At 58.2% G+C, this 19,601-nt stretch overlaps 1 protein-coding gene across 18 annotated transcripts in view; it reads right to left on the bottom strand.

Annotated features, from left to right (window-relative positions):
* Positions 1 to 19,601, bottom strand: part of Srcin1 (SRC kinase signaling inhibitor 1) — a 63,170-nt gene that overhangs the window by 4,538 nt on the left and 39,031 nt on the right. For 7 of the 18 annotated variants that reach the window (XM_060386831.1, XM_060386836.1, XM_060386834.1 and 4 more), the window contains 13 exons: positions 18,375 to 19,252; positions 17,847 to 17,939; positions 17,625 to 17,668; positions 17,197 to 17,384; positions 16,049 to 16,224; positions 10,082 to 10,212; positions 9,850 to 9,997; positions 9,146 to 9,392; positions 8,476 to 8,710; positions 6,621 to 6,775; positions 5,993 to 6,145; positions 5,269 to 5,391; positions 1,711 to 3,043 (listed from right to left, as the gene is read on the bottom strand). In XM_060386831.1, coding sequence (XP_060242814.1) covers positions 2,315 to 3,043; positions 5,269 to 5,391; positions 5,993 to 6,145; positions 6,621 to 6,775; positions 8,476 to 8,710; positions 9,146 to 9,392; positions 9,850 to 9,997; positions 10,082 to 10,212; positions 16,049 to 16,224; positions 17,197 to 17,384; positions 17,625 to 17,668; positions 17,847 to 17,939; positions 18,375 to 19,252 — 3,300 coding nt within the window. In that variant the 3' untranslated portion in view covers positions 1,711 to 2,314. Of the gene's footprint in view, positions 1 to 1,533; positions 1,681 to 1,709; positions 3,044 to 3,999; positions 4,268 to 5,268; positions 5,392 to 5,992; positions 6,146 to 6,620; positions 6,776 to 8,475; positions 8,711 to 9,145; positions 9,393 to 9,849; positions 9,998 to 10,081; positions 10,213 to 16,048; positions 16,225 to 17,196; positions 17,385 to 17,624; positions 17,669 to 17,846; positions 17,940 to 18,374; positions 19,253 to 19,601 lie in introns of those variants that run through there. The other 11 variants (XM_060386841.1, XM_060386844.1, XM_021646847.2 and 8 more) reach the window with 8 other exon arrangements.

Raw genomic sequence — 19,601 nt, 5'->3', positions numbered from 1 at the left:
CACTAGTGGCGCACACCTTTAACCCGGCAGAGGCAGGGGGATCTCTGTGAGTTTGAGGCCAGCTTGGTCTACAGAGTGAGTTCCAGGACAGCCAAGGCTACACAAAGATACCTTGTATGGAAAACAAAACAAAACAAAAAAAGAAAACTAGCGAGGGAACCCCACTACCCCAGACAAGACAAGATACATTCACCCACAATGGTGGAAGAAAAGAACCAGGGCATAGGTGTCCCTAGGTGGGGTCTGGGAACCATGGGAAAATGGGGGCCAGTGGAGAAAAGCCGGGGAGGACTGAGCATTTGTCCTCCTAGGAGCCTGCAGACAAGGTCTTGTTGCCCACGGCTGTCTGAGGCCTATGGTGGAAAGTGTTTTTCTTTGTTTGTTTTTAATTTGTTTATTTTTATTTCATGTGCATTAGAATAAAGGTGTCAGATCCCTTGGAACTGGAGTTACAGAGAGTTGTGAGCTGCCATGTGGGTGCTGGGAATTGAACCCTGGCCTATTAGGAAGAGCAGATGGTGCTCTTAACCAGAGCCATCTCTCCAGCCAGGTGGAAGGGGTTTTAAGATAGTTAGGTCCATGGCCGGTGGTGGCGGTAGATGCCTTTAATCCCAGCACTCAGGAGGTAGAGGCAGGTGGATCTCTGTGAGTTCATGGCCAGCCTGGTGTACAGAGCAATTTCCAGGACAGCCAGAGCTACACACACACACACACACACACACACACAACAACAACAACAACAACAACAACAACAGAAGACAGCTAGGTCCCCAGGCTTGGCTCTAATGCCATTTGCTGTGCAGGTCCGGGAACTCTCCTGCTATGAGCTGACTCTCATGGCCAGCCTTGGCCAGCCCTAACCTTCTACTTCTGGACTGAAGGGACCCGAGACAGGCCTGGCACAGAGGAGCTGCTCGGGAGAGGTTCTGAACCCAGCAAGTGCACAGAAGGGCCCTCCACAGCTCCAGCCAGGCCCTCCTCCGCTCTCTGACCAGGCAGACCTCACCAGCAGGCTCCAGGGCCCTGGGCACCATGGGGAAATTCTGTCAACTCCAAACCTACAAACGGAATCCGAACAGGCTGTTGTACCTGCAGGATTCTCACCAACACCTAATCTGCATTACGGGCTGTGGCTGAAAATTGTGTGCAAAACCAGCTTCCTCCCGAACCGAAGGCAGAAGGCTGGACGCAGAGAGCAGATGGGAGCCATGCAGAGGAGCACAGAGGCGCACGAGGCAAGATGGCTATGGTATGGGCTTTAGTAAATGGCCCAACCGTTGTGGCAGGAAGTGAATCTGCCTGCACAGGGCAGGCCTACACAGGCAGGGACTGAGGCTCATCTACCCTTGAATTCAGGGACTCACAGCTAAACCATATCCAAAGCCCCAGGCCCACAAGGAGGAACGAGATGGAGGGAGTCATAACGGGGAGGGACACACAAGAACCAGAACCATCACTGGAACGGTGGCACGTGGCAGAGGCTTGGTGTAAGACCGGCCAAGGGCCTGGGGTGTCCCCGTATCCCACCCTCACCTGCTGCTGGGCTTGGATCCTCATGTACTCCGCCCTTTGCTTGCTGTGTTTGCCTTTGTCAGGGCTGCCTGCTGGGCCCTGGGCCGCCTTCAGCCGAGAGGCTCCCGGAGTCACCACCTTCATGGGTGGCACACTGCCACCGCCACTCTGTGGAGAGAGAGACAGGCTGGGGTGGGACAGTCCTGTGTGGAACTCTCAGCGCTGGGTGGAGTCCTGGAGACCCCTCCCTGACGCCATCAAACAAGACTTCGGTCCCCTCTGAGCCCAGGTTGAAGGCCTCCCTGCAGCAGATGACCAGCCAAGCGCTGCTATCCTGAGTAAGAGCCCATTTGTGACTTCCCTGCGTGGCCCAGGGGCAGCTGGCACCTTCCTAGGAAGGCCCCAGTGCCACTCAGCTCCCAGCGAAGGACACCACCCTGGTCCAGGAGACAGAGTTGGAGTTGGGGGTCTCTAATAAGAGAGCATCCCCAGGTCCACATCACCCCCAGAGTGGGAGGCAAGAGGAGAAATCCCCCCCCCCCACACACAGATGGGTACATCTGAGCCCCTAGCTACCCCCTCATGTAACAGCCCTTCCCAGAGAGACTCTGGAGCCCCAGAGGCGCGAGCGGAGAAATGACAGTGACAGAAAGAGTCAGAGACAGGAAGGGGAGAAAGGGGCGGAGAAGATGAGAAAGCTTTATTCTCTGGTTTACAGAGATGAGACAGGGACAGAGGCCACCTGGTTCAGGCCAAGCAGAGCTGAGTCCTGGGTGGGCCGGCTTCCCGGCCGCCCCTGGCTCTACCCATAGGCCTTGGCCTGGAAACAGACTCCCAGGGCATGGAAGGCTGAGACAAAGACAGTGGGCATGAGGGAGATGGTCAGAGCTCCTGCGGCCCCGCTCCCTCCACTCTGTAAGCCCAGAGACGGGAGCAGGAAGGGAGCGGGGGAGATGAGGGGGGAGGCAGCCACCTGGGGGTGAGGGGACAGGGGCTGGGGGCTGCCTGGATGCTTCATCGCTGCGTTGGCGTCCATCTCCATCAGGATGGCTTCCAGTTCCTGGAGTGTCTCCTCCAGGCTGTCCATACGCAGCGGGGTGGTGGCCCGTACTGTTCTTCCCAGGCTGATGGCCAGCCGCTGGCCCCTACTGCAAGCTTCCGTGTCCCATTCAGAGTTCTGAGGGGTCTCCTCCGAGTGGCTCTCAGAGGTTAAAGGCTTCCGAGTCTCATCCAGGGATGGTCCCTGAGGACAGAGGACTCTGGCTTCTGCCTCATGTGGGCTCTGTAGAATCGCTGGCTCCTCTCTGGACACTGAGCCGCTCCCGGGCCAGAGTACCTCAGCTGCTAGTCCCAGCAAGGTCCGTGGGCTATTCCAAGCCCTCCCACTGCCAGCCAGGGTCCGGGGTCTTGGTGTGGGGACTGTCCTAGGACCCAGCTCCTCTAAGCTGGTCTCTGGCAGGGAGGAAGAACTGGAAGTGCATTCTGTCAAGATGATCTGAGGGACATGGAAGACCCTGGGACCCGAGGCAGCCTGTGGAGGACAGAAAAATGAGGAAGAATGTAATCCCTGCAGAATGACTCCTGAGCTGGGATGGGGCTAAGAGATAGATGGACCCACACCCTTCCTCTCCTAATGGGGAAACTGAGTCACGGAAAGTCCTGATGATGTCACCGAATAAACTGGAGGTGAAGACGAGCCTAGAGTACAGGTGTCTTCCCATCCCCCTCCCCGTACCCGTGGCCTCCTGCTTCCTGGTAACGATGCCAGCTGCAGAATCATGGGAGTTTGTTCCTTTCCCGTCACCCAAGTTAAACTTGGGAGCAAATCCTAGGTTTCATGCCGTCCACTACAGGGCAGTAATATGAGGTGTGCAGCAAATCAAATGAGACCAGTGCCTAGCATCTTTGGGCAAATACAAGCTACTGGCTGAACTGAACGGAAGAGACTTCAGCTGTGTGAGCAGACAGCAGGTGCTGGCCTCTACCTCACAGATGGAGCCATCTTGTTTCATCTTGGGCTCCTGGTCTCACCCCTGTGGGCCCTTCCCCAGGGAACTCGGCTAGAAAGGGGCAGAGCTTGGCTGTGGCCAGTTCCTTGGCCTCACACCCTGGGCAATGCTCCAGCTAAGCACCCGTTTCTGTGTGTGCTCTGGGCTAGGCCCAGCGACCTTAAGGACCCTCTGAACCTAAGTGAACTCTGCCGTAGCTCTGAGTACCAAGCCTGTGTCAGACACTATGGCTTATGTCTTCACCTCCAATGCTTTCCTCTACCCACAAAATGACTGTCGCTCTCCTCGTCCCCACTTCACAGGTGAGGAACGTTACGTGACTCACACCCTGTCTGGTTCTCAGCTCGTTAGCGGTAGAGGCAGGATCTGGACCCAGACAGTCTGGGTTCAAGTCCAGTGCTCCCTTCACTAAACAAGCCGAGACACCCCCTCCTCCTACACCTCCCGGGGCAACCCATCCAGCCCTGCCAGTGCTTACCTGAAGTAGGGTGCACACAGGGGACGCAGAGAGGGCCCTGCTCACCAGGCTCCTCTGCCTGACAGCGCCTCAGGATGCACAGGGGGAGCCAGAGAAGGAACCTTGCCTGCTGGGTCCCCTCATGACTGAGCCCCAGAACCAGAAAGGAGCGGATCTGGGTGCTGAGGACAAAGCCAGTCAGGAAGTGCCCCCTTCACACTGCTCAGCCCCTGAGGATGGCTGGGGGCTGCAGACAGCACTGTCCTCCTTCTGTCACCTGTCTGCAACCCTGCCAGGAAACCAAAGACCACCGGGCCCTTAGCCAGATCACAACTGCTGGTGGCCGCCATCATGGGCCGCCACTGTGGGCTGGGGAAAACTGTGCAAGGAAGGGGAGGGATTGTGTGTGCTTGAGAAGTTGAGGACAGGGGAGCTCATACTCTGACCTAGCTTGGTAGAGGACAGACACCCTTCCCCCGGAGACCTTTCTCCACCCCCCTCCTCAAACACAGTCTCCTGGAGTAGACAGCAGAGACCCACCCACCCCAAGCTCCCGCTACCCACCCCCCACATTCCCAGGAGGAAATAAGGGCAGCAGGACAGCAGCAAGGACTGAAGTTAGAGAGAAGACCTATTTCCCAATGCTGAAAGACGACACCGCCAGCCAAGGGAGGCCATGAGCTTCCAAGCCCCCTGACCAAGGCGGCAAGAATGGCCACAGGGCAGGGAGACAACGAGGAAAGCCATCTCCCTGGTCTGTCCTGAATTGCCAGTGCAAGGCATGGATTCCAGTGAGAGAAGCAGCGCCCCCTCCCCTGGCTGAGCAGCAGAGCAGGGCAGAAGGGAGGGGACCACGCAAGCTCTCGGGACTCGGTCAGATTGAGTTGGACCCTAAGTCAGTTCCTGAACAAGCTCCAAATTCCAATCTTGGCCCAAGACAACTCACAGGCTTTAGACCCGGCCTGAACTCAGGCTGTTAATGGGAACAAAACATTCAAGAGCTAGACAGAACCAGGCCCGGAAGAGAACTCACGGGCCACACCACACACCCAGGCCGCAGTCTCCAAAGAAGACCCCCCAGGAAGCCTCGAGAGCAAGGGACAAGCTGTGCGGTTGTGCGCTGCCCTTGGCGTGTGCGGGGGGGTGAGTCCAAAAGGGCGTGAAGTCCGGGCAGTGGCAGAGGGGCTGAGGTGGGTGGCATGTTAGCGGGTTGGCGTGAGAGGTGCGGAAAAGGAAGCCGTGGAGGACCAGGCAGAGAGCGCCGTGAGAGGTGCGGGGAGGCCCAGTTACCTTACGTGGGGAGCCCAGAGCTGAGCCCCCAGGGGACCCCATGTCCTGGGGGGACAGCAAGGTGGGGATCGGCTGGCGGCGGGGCGTGGGGGGGAGGGAAGATACTGAACTTCTTTCAAACACCTGGGGAGCAGAAAGGCAGGAGCAGGTTTGGAGCACCGGCTCTAGTGAGGACCCAGGTGCTGGCTGAGTACCTGGGTACCTATGCAGAGCGGCCCAGGATGGCATGGGCCCCAGTCTCACCCCTTGGCACCTCACCATGGTTGACGACCCACTGGTCCTTCAGTTTCTCCTCTACAGGGCCCTGAATCCAGGGACTCTGGCCTTAGAACGAAGATTTCTAGGAACCCTGGTAATGCAGGAGTCTGGGTCCTTTGCTCTAAGGGTCTCCAGGATTCTGGCCTTGGGGTACTTAGGCATGAGGGTTTTGGAACACGAGCTGTCCCCCAGACCACCTGGGTAGGGTCTCAGTAAGCTCAGAATGTGTAGGTCTGGGGCTCTCAGAGGATAGTGGGGCTTGGGGTCCCTGGGGGAATCCGAGCAATTGTAGTGAAAACTCAGACCTAGCAGGAGGAACTTTAGACTGGAGAAGAAATGGAAGCTAAGAAGAATGGGTCCTGGGATTAGCTCTCCTCTGCCTGCTCAGGGCCTGTGCCCAGCCCCGAGGAAGGCTTGGCACAGAACCTGGCCCGGATGAGGCCTTGTCCAGCCAGGCCCGACCCACCTCCAGCTCAGCAATGATGCGCTCCTCGTCGTCTTCATCCTTGATGGCAGAGGCCATGATGGGCGGTGTGGACGCAGGGCGCACCACCTCAGACACAGCCCGGCGCAGCTTCACCTGGGGCTTCTGGATCTCCAGCTCCTCGGACTCGGCCTTCTGGAAAACCAGGTGCCTATCAAGTCCTCCCTCCCTCCCTCCCGCAGGGACTCACGAGACATTGCCAGAAAGAACACCCCCCTCCTCCCTGAGCCTGCCAAGACCTGCTGTGGGATCACACAGCCCTAGATTCCAAACCGGAAGTCAGGCTGGGTTGTCCTGACTGACTCCCATCCTCTCTGAAGTTTTGTTTTGTTTTGTTTTGTTTTGTTTTGGAAACAGGGTTTCTCTGTGACTCCCATCCTCTCCGAGATTTTTTCTGTTTTGTTTTGTTTTGTTTTGTTTTGTTTTGTGTTTTCTCTGTGTAGCCCTAGCTGTCCTAGAACTCACTCTGTAGTCCAGGCTGGCCTCAAACTCAGATCCGCCTGCCTCTGCCTCCTGAGTGCTGGGATTAAAGGCGTGAGCCACCGCTTGGCTCAGAGGTTCTCTTAAGCTCCCCCTTCAGGTGCCCAAACCCCACCAGTTGACAGCGTACCTTGATGAAGGCTGAGTCTTTCTTGCTGGTGACCACCACCTCTCCAGTGCGAGTGGTGGTCAGGCCGTGGGAGGAAGGGAAGCTCCGGCGGGGAGGGGGTGGCGGGGGGGACTTGGAGGGCTTCTCCGTGCGGTATCGGGGCACTGTGAGCTCATCTGTAAGCAGTGGGGTCTAGGGTCAGGAACTCACCCCACCCCGTGTCCACGAGTGCTCGTTTCCCCACCTCCAGGAACGGCCAAGAGGACATCTCATCTCAGGGAGGAGAACAGCAGGACCGCTCTCTTTCTACTTCCCCATGCCTGCCAACAGGCTCACCCAGCCCCGCTTCCTCCGACAGCACTCAGCTGCTGGGTGATGACGAGCCGGAACACTGAGGAACCGAAGTGTTCCTGGGAGGCCATTTGCCCTGAGCTGCTGACCCAGCACGGACATCTTAACCTCCCCAGAGGTTCATGCTCGCATGCAAGCCTGGCCCGGTGAGTCTCACCGCCACAGAAGCTCCTCAGCCCTGCCAGGCTGAGCGCCTCATTCTTTCTCTGAGGAGCCTAGTCCAACTCACTGCCCTGCCTTCCTCCAGCCTGGTTTCCATGGCAACCCACTGAAAGGTCACTCAAGCCATAACACCCTTGCCTTTGACTCTCCTGTGGCTTTCCACCAACCCAAACAGTCCGGCACCTTCCACAACCTCTCAGCCTTGCTCTGCACGAAGGCCCATCTTAGGCCTATCTTAGGCCTGTTCTGGAAAAGCCACACCTCCCCCGCACTTGCCACTCTGACCCCCACAAGGTGCGCTCTCGGGGAAGTGCCCGCTCATTTCTAAGGCTCCAGTGGAAAGCGCTCTCCTTCTTTCTAGGGCTGTACAGCTCAGGCCCAGCTCAGGAGAGATGCCCTTTTGTTCTAGGGACCCATCAGATGTGGCCTGGGACAGATGACACAACCATTTGGAGCCTGTCCTCTTTGTAACGAGGGAATGACTGCGGCGGCTGCAAAACCATCAGGACCGGCACCAGGAAGGCATCGTGTAATAAGCGTCTAATAAATGTAACGGCCCGCCCACCATTAAATTCTAAGCACGGCCCCATAGATGTGGCTCGGAGGTTAAAGGTGCCTGCTGTACAAGCCTCATGACCTGAATGTGATCTCAGAGCGGAAGGAAAACATTAATTCCCACAAGTTGTCCCCTGACATGTATGCACTTTCACACACAACACACACACACACTAATTACAAATCTTTTAAATAATAATAAAAAAAAAGCTTCTGGGGCTGGAGATGGCTCAGCAATTAAGAGCACTGGCTGCTCTCCCAGACCCAGGTTGGATTCCCAGTGCCCACGGGGCGGCTCCCAGTCCTCTGTAACTCCAGTTCTAAGGGGATCCAACGCTCTCAGGCCTTCTCGGGCACCAGGCACACATGCAGGCAAAACACCCACACACATAAAAGTAAACGTTCTGAGCGCCCTGAAGCACCTTTCACGGTCAGGGTTGCTGGAAGGAATACATGAAGCAGGGATGGCAGGACCTCTCATTCAGATGTCGCTCCCAGCATCCTGCAGGCTTGGGAGACCACGGCCCTGTCATACTTTTCAGCTCCGCCCTCCTCTCGGAGCAGCCGGCCTTGCTCTCTCTCGGGCAGCGTGGGCAAGGGCTGCCCAGCTTGCATGAGCCTTCCAGCAGCAGTGGGAAGAAAACTGGATGGACTGCAGCTTACCCTGGCATTCTGCGCCCTGGTCCTGCTAATGGGTAGCACCCCATTCTTTGGCAGCCTGGCTACCCTGCTCACTCCCCAGTGCTTGCCCCATAAGCCAAGCTCTGAGGATAGGGTTCTTTAACCCCAGGCCCTTAGATCCCCATACCTGAACCTCTTCTTCCACTGGGCTCTGTCCGGGGTGCTGCCTTCTGACCGTGGGGTGCCTTGGGGGGCTTGTGGTCCGGGGTGGGAGCAGGGCCTGGATGGGTCTTGCTGGCACAGTCCAGGTCAGGGATGGCCTTGAGCAACTCAGCCTGTGTCTCCTCCAGCAGCCGGTTGATGTCCTTGGCACTGTACTGGGTCAGAGCTGCCCGCTTCTCCTCCCAGTCTCTCTCTGCAGCCTAGAGAGGGGAAGCAGAGCTGGGGTCAGGACTCCCGATCATGATCCCCTGAGCTTCCAAGATCAGCCTCTTCCCCAGCCATTTATGGTAAGAACAAGAAGAGAACTTCAGGGGGATTCAGACCCTCCTACTGGGTGCTGCACACTGTCCCTGAAGCTTAGAGAGGCCACTTTCACCAAATACATTATTGGGCTTATTTCTGGACATTCTATTCTGTTTCATTAACTATCCAGCCTGTGTTTATGTAAGCACCATATTGCTTTAATTATTAAAGCTTTATGGCATGCTTTCTATCAAGAAGGGTAAATGTCACCAAAATGCTTTTCACACTTCTCATCCTAATCCTGAAGGGCCTACGTGCTCCTTCAGTATCTGACCAGGACAGGTGACAGCAAGAACTGTGAGCCTAGCTCATGCCCCGCCCTGGCCCATTACCTCAACAGACACAGCTTTGTCCACGCTTCTCTTGCTGGAAGCATCCAGGCCTTTGGTGGGGTTGCTGCTCTTTGGGGTCAGAGGGGCTCCTTCGGCAGGCCCACTCAACTCATGAAGATTCAGTGGAGGACTGGGGGGTGGAATTTCAAAATCCAAGCCCTTGCTGAAGTCTGTCTCAGCTGCCACCTTCTTGGGGGACTGGTTCAGGATATTGTTGGGGGGTGGCCACACACCTTCATCCACTTGCCTAGGGATGGGAGCATGAGGAACAGCTAATGAGAGGTGGGAGCCGCTGGAGGGGAGCCTGCAGGTGTGAGGAAGGCTCTGGGATCTTGCAGGAGAGATGGCAGAGCCGAGGGAGGCACGTGAGGGAAAGCCAAGGCTTTCCCTTGTGTCAGAATAGAAAAGCAGGGCTGGAGAGATGGCTCAGTGGTTAAGAGCACTGTCTGTTCTTCCAGAAATCACTGGGTGGCTCACAACCATCTATACTCTCCACTGCCCTCTTGTGGCATGCAGGTGCACATGCAGATAGAGCACTAATACACATAAAATACAAAGTAAAATCTTAAAAAAGAATTGAAGAGCAGCACCTCTAGCTAGCACAGAGAGCTCTCTGAGGAGTCCCAGTAAGGGACCAAGGGTTCCTCTGGGCCTGGGCCCAGTGTGTAACCCCATGAGAAACTAAAGATGGAGGGGAGAATGACCTTCGGATCTGGGCCAGCGTGTCAGTGACCCCGCGGCAGCGTTTGAGAAGTCCATCAAGGCGTTGAGGCTCCTCCTTCAGGAACTTCACCGCCTCCACCTCTACCCGAAGCACCACCCGCATCTTACTCTGCAGGCCTGGGAAGTGGGCTGAGAGGGCAGGGGAGTGAGTGAGCTGGTTGGGTAGGTGTAAAGCACCCAGGAGTCGGGGCACCCTGGCCAGCGCAGGCTCACCCTTGAGCTCCGTCAGCGTCTCCCCAAGCTGCTTCAGCACCAGCGCCTTCTCTTCCAGCTCAGGAGGAGGCACCAGCCTGTGGTTATGGGCCACATCCCTCTGGATCTTCTCCACTGACTTCTCCAGGTCACTGCAGGCACAGAGAGACCCTTCTCAGCCCCTCTGGCCCCAGCCTAGCCCCCTGAAATTGAGCAGCATGGAAAGAAATCATGCCACCAATCAGATCAAAGTTCAAAGCTGTAGCCAGGTGTCACGGCTTGCTCCTGTGTAATCCTAGCACTCGGAAGGCTGAGGCAGGAGGATGGTTGAAAGTTTGAGGCCAGCCTGGGATACACAATTAAGACCCTGACTCAAACAAAACAAAACATAAAAAAAAAAATCCCACAACATCTAAAGCCATCCAAGCAGTCCACATGTCTAAGTGAAAGTGGAAATGCTAGATCTCAAAGATGAGACTTTCAAATAGTTGTTTAGAGGCACCAATGCTTCCCACAAGCTCTAACACGCAGTAACATCAGCATTTATCTCTCCCTGCAGCCTGCAACCTCAGACTCTTCCCCAGAAGCAGTGGAGAACCTGGCAGCCGTACAGAGCCTCACTGAAGCCTAGAAGTAGCTGTATGTGGCTGAGGTACAGCCATGTACAGCTTTTGTCAAAGGATCAGGTTCTCACCTGGTCCACTGTAAACATTTATGACCTCACATCTTCCTAAAATGCAAATCTGCCCCCCTCCCCCACAGTGGATAAATGAACAATCTCAGCACTTAGGAGGATGGGCAACAGGATCACAAGTTTAAGGCCAGCCTGGGCTACAGCAAGACTCAGTCTCAAAACAAACAAACAAGACCAACCAAAGCAAACCAAGTCGACATCCTTTCTGTTAGGCTCTTAGTGTGCGGGTGGAAGGGAGGCCGAGGAGAGGGCTCATTGGGTAAAGTGCTCGCTGCATGAGGCCGAGTTTGGATCCCCAGCACCCATGTAAAAACTGAGCACAACTTCAGCCCCAGCAGTGGGTGAGGAGGGGGCAAAGACAGATCAATCCTGAGAGCTCGCTGGCCAGGGTCAGCAAGAGACCCCATCTCCAAAATTAGGATAGAGGGACTGGAGAGATGGCTCAGCAGTTAAGAGCACTTGCTGCTCTTGCAGAGGACCTGGGTCCGTTCCCAGCACCCACATGATGGCTCACAACCCTAACTCCTGTTTCATGGGATCCAGTGCTCTTTCCTGGTTGCCCTAATCACCACGCATGCAATGGTGCACACACACATACTCAAGCATACACAGAAAGTGAAATACTGAAAGCTCCTGCACAGCCACCGAACGGCTCTGGGCCTCAATCACCTCACTCAAAGATGAGTGAGCTGGGGATGGCAAGCTGGCTCAGCAAAGATGCACACTTGCTGCCAAGTCTGAAGACCTGACTTTGATCCCTAGGACCCACACGGCAGAAGAAACCAACTGACTGGACACGGTGGTGCTCATATGCATGCGCGCGCACACACACACACACACACACACACACACACACACAGTAAATAAATGTAATTTCTTGACAGGGTATCAAAAGCTAAAAGCTCCTAGCTGGCTTGGAACTCACCGTGTAGACGCAAATGATCCACCTGAACGGAATGTTCCACCACTATCCAGCTAATTTTTTTTTCCCCAAGAAAAGAAATAGCTACTCGAGGCATGCCTCCCTTTCGGCCGCTACGAGACTGAAGGAGCCAGCGGTCCCCGGAGTGCTCTTGCTCCTCTCTCTAGCTGTGTCACCACCCTCCCTGCTTGCTTCTGCTTAGGCCATTCAGAACTTCTGAGGTCTTCCTGGGCGCTGCCCTCTCTGGCCCTTGAGAAGAGCACACTCTCAGCCCAGAGCGCTTCATCCACTTGTACACACATGCTCATTTCCACGCTAATCTCATCTCAGGTCTCAAAAACCCAAACTCCTCCCCTCTTCCTGCTCAGAGTCGGGGGGGGGTGTCTTCTCCTGCCTCTTAACACACACCCCCCCACCCGGGGCTCTCCTTGGCTGGCTTGTGAACTCTGTGCCACTAGCCCAAGGCAGGCTAGACTGAGGTCTCCCAGTTTCCTGTCTGTTTCCCAGCACCCAGCTCCGGGTCTGGGACAGAGCAGACGCATGGCTGATCACTGTGGAACTGGAGCCACAGAGGACCTGAGCTGGACTCTCAGTGCCCACGTCAGTGGAATTTGATACCCCTGGCCTCTGTGGGAACCGGGACACATATGCGTTCCCCGCACACAGATACAGATGTGATACATAATTTTAGGAGAATTTTTTTCGGCAAGAAATTAAATATTTTCAAATCGCAGGGTGAACAACTGAAAGAACTGCCCCAGGCAGGTAGGTCATGCCAGTGCTGACCTCCAGTCAGTAATCGCGGCCACTCACACGCAGGGACTTTCCATTCGTTCCCGTCAGGTCCTGTCTGCCAGATTTCAACTCAGCCTCCCCAGGCGTGAGTGAACTGCATCTGTTCTAACACCCGACATGTCTGCCTTCTTTCAAAGTGCTGTGTCATCGATCAGTCACGTCGGCAACATCACCCAACCAGCAGACGAAGAGACGGACCAGGGCAGAGCCAAGGACAGAACCCCAAGGTTCCGAGTCAAGCTCTGCTCCTCGGGTGCCACGGCAGGCGAGTACACTCACTTCCTCATACACTCACCAGCGCCGGGGATGGGAGCATCGCTTCCAGCTACCACGTGGGCAAACAGTGGCTCAAAGACTGGACGACATTTCCCAGCTCGTCTTACAAGGGGGCATTAGCGCTGAGTGCTGGCGGCTGCGCACACCTTTGATCCCGGCGCTCGGGAGGCCGAGGCAGACGGATCTGAGTTCGAGGCCAGCCTGGTGTACAGAGTGAGTTCTAGGACAGCCAGGGCTACACAGAGAAACCCTGTCTGGGGAGGGGGGGGAGTGGACACTTGACTGAGGCCTACCCAGTGAAATAGGGATGGAAAGGGCATGTGATCTGTCCAGCTCTAGCCCAGAAAGGGCTCCCATGCAAGCTCCCGCTATGCCCTTTCCCCTCTCTGGCTGGTTGTGAAAACTGTGGTCTTCTGGGTGAGCTGGAAGGTCCATGTCGACCGTGGCAGAACCTCCCTCGGTCTTGATCCCTGAGGGACTCCATGTTTACAACGATGGATTTGCTGAACTTCGGGTGTGTAAGTATTTCGCCTGCATGTGTACTGTGTGGGCCTGGTGCCTTCACGTATGTGTTCTGTGTGCGAGCCTGGTGCCTGCAGAGGCCAAAACCACACACAGAACCTCTGGAACTGGAGATGGATGTGTGCCACCACGTGGGTGCTGGGGACTAAAGCTGGGTCTTTTTTTTTTTTTTTTTTAATACTGCAAGAGCAATCAGCCTTTTATTCTTATTCTTATTATTACTATTTCGGGTTTTTGAGACAGGGTTTCTCTGTGTAGCCTTAGCTGTCCTAGACTCTCTTTGTAGACCAGGCTGGCCTCACAGAGATCCGACTGCCTCTGCCTCTCCTCTGCTGGGATCACAGGCATGTGCCACCACACCCGGCTTAATTTTTTTGAGGTAGGACCTCACCATTTCCCAGGCTGGCTGAAGATATGTCAGGAGCTGAGGATGACTGAGGATGCTGTGCCTCTTCCTCCGGAGCGCTAGGACTAGAGGCTTACACCACCGCACCCAGCTTAACGTCCTACTTTAGAACCATTAAACGACTCGGGAGCTTTTTGTGGTAGCATGTGCCTTAATGAGGAACCCTAACGAAGGTTCGGCCTTCAAAAGGGGGGAAGGTGGCAGGTGCTCTGAAATCAACTAGTTCAAGGTCATACAACAATCTGTGGTGTGGGGCAGTGTCTACTCAGTGGGACTTCAGCCTCTGGTTCTGCCTCACTTCCAGACCGAGTGATGTCACACCTGCCTGCCGTCTCACCCAGGCCTCACTCCACCACCTCAGAAAACCCAGCCCTTCCCCGCAGCCAGCTCTGGGTCAGCAGACAGACTCCGGGAGTCAACAGGCTTCCGTCAGGGACAATATCCAGAGAGAGCCTAAGGCTTTGGCCAGACAGGCAGGCGAGTGAGCCCAGCAGGAATGAAACCAAAACCCAGGCTCAATTGCCAGCAGGATGCCAGAAAAGAGGAAGGAACAAAGGAAAATGAACATGAGAGAGAGGGAGAGAAGGAGAGTGGGAGAGAGAAAGGGAGAGAGAGGGCGAGCTCACACAGCGGCTGCAGGGGGATGTTCTTGAAGGCCAGACCAGAGCCATCCCAGGGCCCAGTACCCTGCCTCACTCAAACGAGACAAGCGCCATCTGGAGAACCCCCCAGCAGTCCCTGGGTTCTCTACAGTGAGCAGTCTGAGTAATGGGTGTGACAAGGCATAGGGTTCGGGGATTTTCCGTGCTCCTACAGAACTGAGGCCCCCAGGGGAAGCCAGAGTCCAGACACTCACGAAGACCAGAGCATAAATCGCTCCTTTCATCCCTTTTGCCTCTGCTCTTTCATGGCTCCCTTAATTTCTCTTTAATGTCTCGGTCTAACTCCTTTTGAAAATCCTGGCCCAGCTCCTCTATGCAAAATGGGAAAAGACAAGAGAATCGGAGAAGTGGAATCCTGGAAGAGAGGACAGCGGAAGCTGGGCTGCTTAGAGAGCGGGCTGCGGTGGTCTCTAAGTTAGCACACCTGGACACGACGGCGGGCCGGAGTCGCTGCTGCCGCCTCATTTCCACGTGAGGTGGTCCCTTACTGCACCTCAGTGGCGAGGTGTCCCAGGACTCCCCGCCTTAAACACTGCCAAAATGCACCCCACGTTGACACGGGCCCCCAGGCTGAGCAGTGCTGCCCCTCAGGGAACTCCTAGTGAGGCTCCACATAGGACTTAGTAGGGCAGCCGCGTCCAGCAGCTTTCTTGTCTCACTGGTCTCAAGCATATAAGCCCTCAAGCCGCTTCCAAAAAAGGGGGAAAAAAAACCTGCAAAAAGTCTTTAGTATTGGAGGCTAGAGAGATGGCTCAGTGGGTAAGAGCACTGCCTGCTCTTCCTGAATGGACCCGGGTTCAATTCCCAGCATCCACATGGCAGCTCACAACTGTCTGTAACCCCAATTGTACAGGATCTGACGTTTTCACGATAACGCACATAAAATAAAATTTAAGAACATTAAAAAAAATCTTCAGTACTGATGAAGATGCTGAAGCAGAGGCAGGCAACAGCTACCTTGATCACATAACTCCATGATTCTGGGGCTGTCTCTGGGTCCCCTACTGCCCTGTGTCATAAAAGGGACCACAAGAAGGGGAGGGGCCTTTGCCTCAGCCCAAGTAAAAGGCTGCGGTTGGATGGATGGCAGCGGCTGCATCTCCCTTCACAGGTGCCAGACAATGGAATTGTGGCCAGACAGCCATTTGCTAAATCTGGATCAGACCGTCTTCTGTTAACCCTTCGATGTCTAAGCAGGGCTTGGGGTGTTCGCAGTTCCTCCTCTTTCAAGGGGCTCTCCTTGCCACCTGGCCTCAGGGATCAGGGTGGCCAGAGGGTCAGCAACCACCCGGGGTGGTGTCAACATCCCTGACACTCTACCTACTTGCTCAACCTAAGGGTTGAGTTCTTAAAAGCAAGCAAGGGTTAGATGGAAAACAGACAGCTGGCTTTATGAGAGCAGGCTGCAGGCCACAGGAAGCAATTACCATGGCAGAGGTAGGCACCGAGCCAGAAAAAAAAAATATATTCAGGAATTATGCCAGACGGCCAAAGGTTTGTGGGTCATGGAGAAATCGGGCCACAGTGGAGGGTGAAATCAGACTTCGCAACAGCCCAACGTCCTCTGTGATTCTGAAGACATGGGAGCGGCGCCTCCCATGTCAGTCAGGCTAGGTCACCCGGGCCGCGTCGTGTCGTCGTGTGTCGTCCTTCCCGTCCGTCTCCCACCTCCTCCCACGGTCGCCCACGGCGCGCCGGGACCCAGCCTCACTTGAGCTGCTGAGTAATGAGCTCCTCGTCGTTGAGGTAGCGCAACCGCTCCTCCTCCACCAGGGTGCGCTGCCGCTGCAGCGGGTCCTCCTGCCGCCGCGCCGCCTCCGACACGCGCATGCTCAGCTCCGCCTCGGTGCGCTTCAGCAGCGCGCGCACCGACTCCTGGTTCTGGAGCTGCGGGGCGCAAGGATGCAGGCGTGGGCCGGGGGGGGGGGGGAGGAGGACACGTGTGCACGGGGACGGGGGAACAGAGGGCAGCCCCGGACAAGCCAAAGCCCGCGGAGGACTGGGTTTTCTGGGCTGTGGGTGCGGGCGGCCGTGAAGGCGTGGCAAGGCCGAGACAGGGCTCGAGGATGGAGGTGGGGAGGACCCAGCAGGACATCCGGGCCGGGGATGATAGAGCTTATGGAGGTGACAAGGCTGTGGCTGAGGCTCTGAAGCAACAGCAAAGGGCAGGACAGCTGGGGAGGGAGATCAGGGTTATATACTGGCTTGAGTACGGGCGCGGGATCATTTGTGTGGCCGAAAGGTGCCGCGCTCGGTGGAGCCCTGACGACAGGGCGGATGTGGAGCTGTGGACTCAAGCAAGCCCCCTGAGTGGAGGCAACGGGGACAGCACTCCGGAGCCCAAATGACGTGGGTGGGCGAGAGCTTAACCGTGGTCCAGATGGCAGCCCTCCGCCCCCCTTCCCCGGCCTGTCTCTGCGCATTATCCTCACCTGACAAGCCCCGAGCCCCCTCTAGAAGAGCCTGCACCGTGGTGCCAGGCTCCTGACAGGTGGGACCATCTGCCAGTCAGGGCGGGACAGCCAGCCCAGGCTCTGAGAGAAGGAGCCGAGGGGACTTGGAGAAAACGGATCCTGGGGCCTCAAGAAACCAGGATCGCCTACAAGGGACGGCGCACGGGGGAGGGGCGGGCCGCGGCTCAGGGGAGGGGAGGGGGGACTGGGGTTCAGTGAAAGGTCGGGGCTTGGTGGGGGAGGAGCTGAGGTTTAACGAGGAAGTGGAAATTATAAAGGGTCCGAAGAACCCATGCACCACTGAGTAATAAGGGTCTTTGCTAGCGCCGGATGGTGGGGGAGGGTGGGACAGCGCCTGGGGAGGGGAGTTACAGCCAGGGGGTGGGGATGGGGTGAGGGCCGGTACCTGGAGCTTGCGCAGCTGCTGGAGCTGGCCGCGCAGGTCGCTGGCGCTGCTCTGCAGGCCTCGCAGCTGCAGCTGCAGCTGCAGGCGGCTGGCGGCGCTGGGCTGCCCTGCAGGGGTGCTGCTGGCCGAGGGCGGGGGAGGGCCGGACACCGGGGTGGCCCCGCTGCTCCGACCGCCCGACCCACACGCTGCCGACGGGGACCAGAAGGGCGAGCCGTGAGGGGGCGGAGCGGAGGGGGAAGGAGAGGGGGCCCCACACCCAGCCACGTGGCCCTGACCGTCTACCCCCAGCGGTGGCGGGTCCTGGCGTGGGGGGGGACTGGAAATGCGTGGAAAAGCCCCCACGACGCGGCTGCTCGCTGAGACCCCGTTTGAGGATTAGGAAACTGAACCCTCGAACTCTGGAGAGGGAGGGGAGGGGCACTCACGTGCTGAGGGTGTGGCTGCCCCGTTGGAGCCTTCAATCTTCTCACTGCGACGGGAAGACAAGAAAACGGTCAGGGAGGCTGGGGCTGGCCCCGGAGGCTGGGACTGGCCCCGGACTATCAAAGCTGCACCGGACCTCAGGTCACCCCAGCTCCCCGCGTGGACAGAACGGCGGGAAAGAGAAGGGACTCGCTCGGAGCCACGCTGTAAACACAGGGCCTCACCTTGGGGTCTCGGGCTCTGAGCCTCGCAGCAGGGCGCTCTGCACTAGCCCCGTGAGGCTGGCGATCTGCTTCTCCATGGCCTCCATGCGCTCCCTGGGGGAGGAAGGCGGGTCTGAGCGGACCCTCCTGCGGGCCCTGCCGCCCACCCGGAGGACAGCCGGTCTCCCCTGGCTGCCACACAGGCCTCTCTCCATGGCCTCCCTCGGGGCACGACAAGCCTGAGATCCCCAGCGGAGGATCGCGGGGACTGATGCAGGACGATGGCCGGAACCTTGAGTGGCCTGGGCTACTCAGCAAGTTCCCGTCCCCACCCCGAGCCCGCGCCTGTGGATTTCAGCTGGTTCTGTGCTGGACAGCTCTCAGTGCTGGGGGGGGAAAAAACCCGGCAGGCTCGCCCAGCCTTGCCGTTTTACTGCTGTGGGTAAACTGAGGCCTGAGTCTCTGCAGGCATCACCGGTCCCTCCAACGTCCTCCCCGTGACCCACGTGCAGCCACCCTCCGCGGCGTCCCCACCCCCCGTGGTCTCACCTGGTCTCCGTGTCCTTGGCTGGCACCGGCGGCCCGAAGCCCACGAGGGAGCGCTCCCCAGGCCCGGGGAAGAGGTCGGGAGGGGGCGGGCCGGCCGCGGAGGGGCCCCCGGCGCTGCGGGCCTTGCCCCCGGGGCTCTCGGCGAACACGGACGACGAGCCCGAGTCTTTGCGGAAGGACTGGCGCACGGGCGAGCCGCGGCTGGGGGGCCCCGAGTAGGGGCTGTGCGGGGGCGGGGGGCCCCCGGAGGGCGCCGCCACGTCGGCCAGCTTCTGGGGGGACGAGGGCGGCAGGCGGAAGCCGTAGCCGTCCCCGTAGAGCGGGGCCCCGGCGCCCCCGGCGCCCCCGCCGCCGCCCGCCGCCTTGTAGAGCGAGTCCTCCAGGTCCGACTGCAGCGCGGCGGCCGAGTAGGTGCTGAGCGAGCGCAGCGAGCCGCGCTTGTACAGGCCGCCCGCGCCGGGGTAGGCGAACGGGTCCCCGCCGGCCGCCGCGGCCAGGCTCAGGCGACCCTCGTGCAGCAGCCCGTAGGGGTCGGCGTAGAGGCCCTCGCCCTTCACCAGCACCATGCCGCCCGCCTTGGCCGCCAGGTCCTCGTCGGGCTTCACGTCCCGTCGCTCCAGGATGGCGCTGGGGCTGGGGCTCACCCCCTGACCGCCCGGGGCGCCCCCCAGCCGCTCGGCGGCGTGGTGCACTGGGCTGCCGGCGTAGGAGGGCGGGCGGCCCCCGGCGTACGACAGGCGGGAGCGCGAGGGCGAGCCCGACGGCAGCCCCGACGGCAGCCCCGGGGGCGGCGAGCCGGAGGCCAGGTGGGAGGCGGGCGACAGGTTGTTGAGGCGCCGCGTGGGCGACGACTCCCGCGACGCGTACACCATCTCTCTCTGCGAGGGAGACGGCCCGGGGCTGGTCACTAAGGGGGGGGGGAACCAGCCCCTCCTCCTCCCTCCCCGCCCCCAACCGGGCTCTGGAAGGCCCTCGGCTCTGGGTTCTCTGCCTTCCCTCTCCTACAGCGTCTCCGGCCCCTGGCAGAGGGAGAGAGCTCTGTCCACCCTAGATGGGAACCGGGAGAAGAGGAGAAGGCGCGGCCGGGAGGGAGGCCTCACGGCATCTAAAGGCCTAGAGAAGCCCTTGGGCGGAGGGTGGGGAAGGTAGAGCCGAGCGCGGTGGGGTGGCACAGCCTCCCAGTGAACCCGGGCACCCCCGTCTCAGCCTGGAAGCTCCCACCTCCCG

Source organism: Meriones unguiculatus, chromosome 7 (assembly GCF_030254825.1).
Source record: "Meriones unguiculatus strain TT.TT164.6M chromosome 7, Bangor_MerUng_6.1, whole genome shotgun sequence".
In the NCBI taxonomy this organism is placed as follows: Eukaryota; Metazoa; Chordata; class Mammalia; order Rodentia; family Muridae; genus Meriones; species Meriones unguiculatus.
The sequence above is the reverse complement of the archived record's forward strand: the minus strand, read 5'-3'. Positions and strand labels throughout refer to the sequence as shown.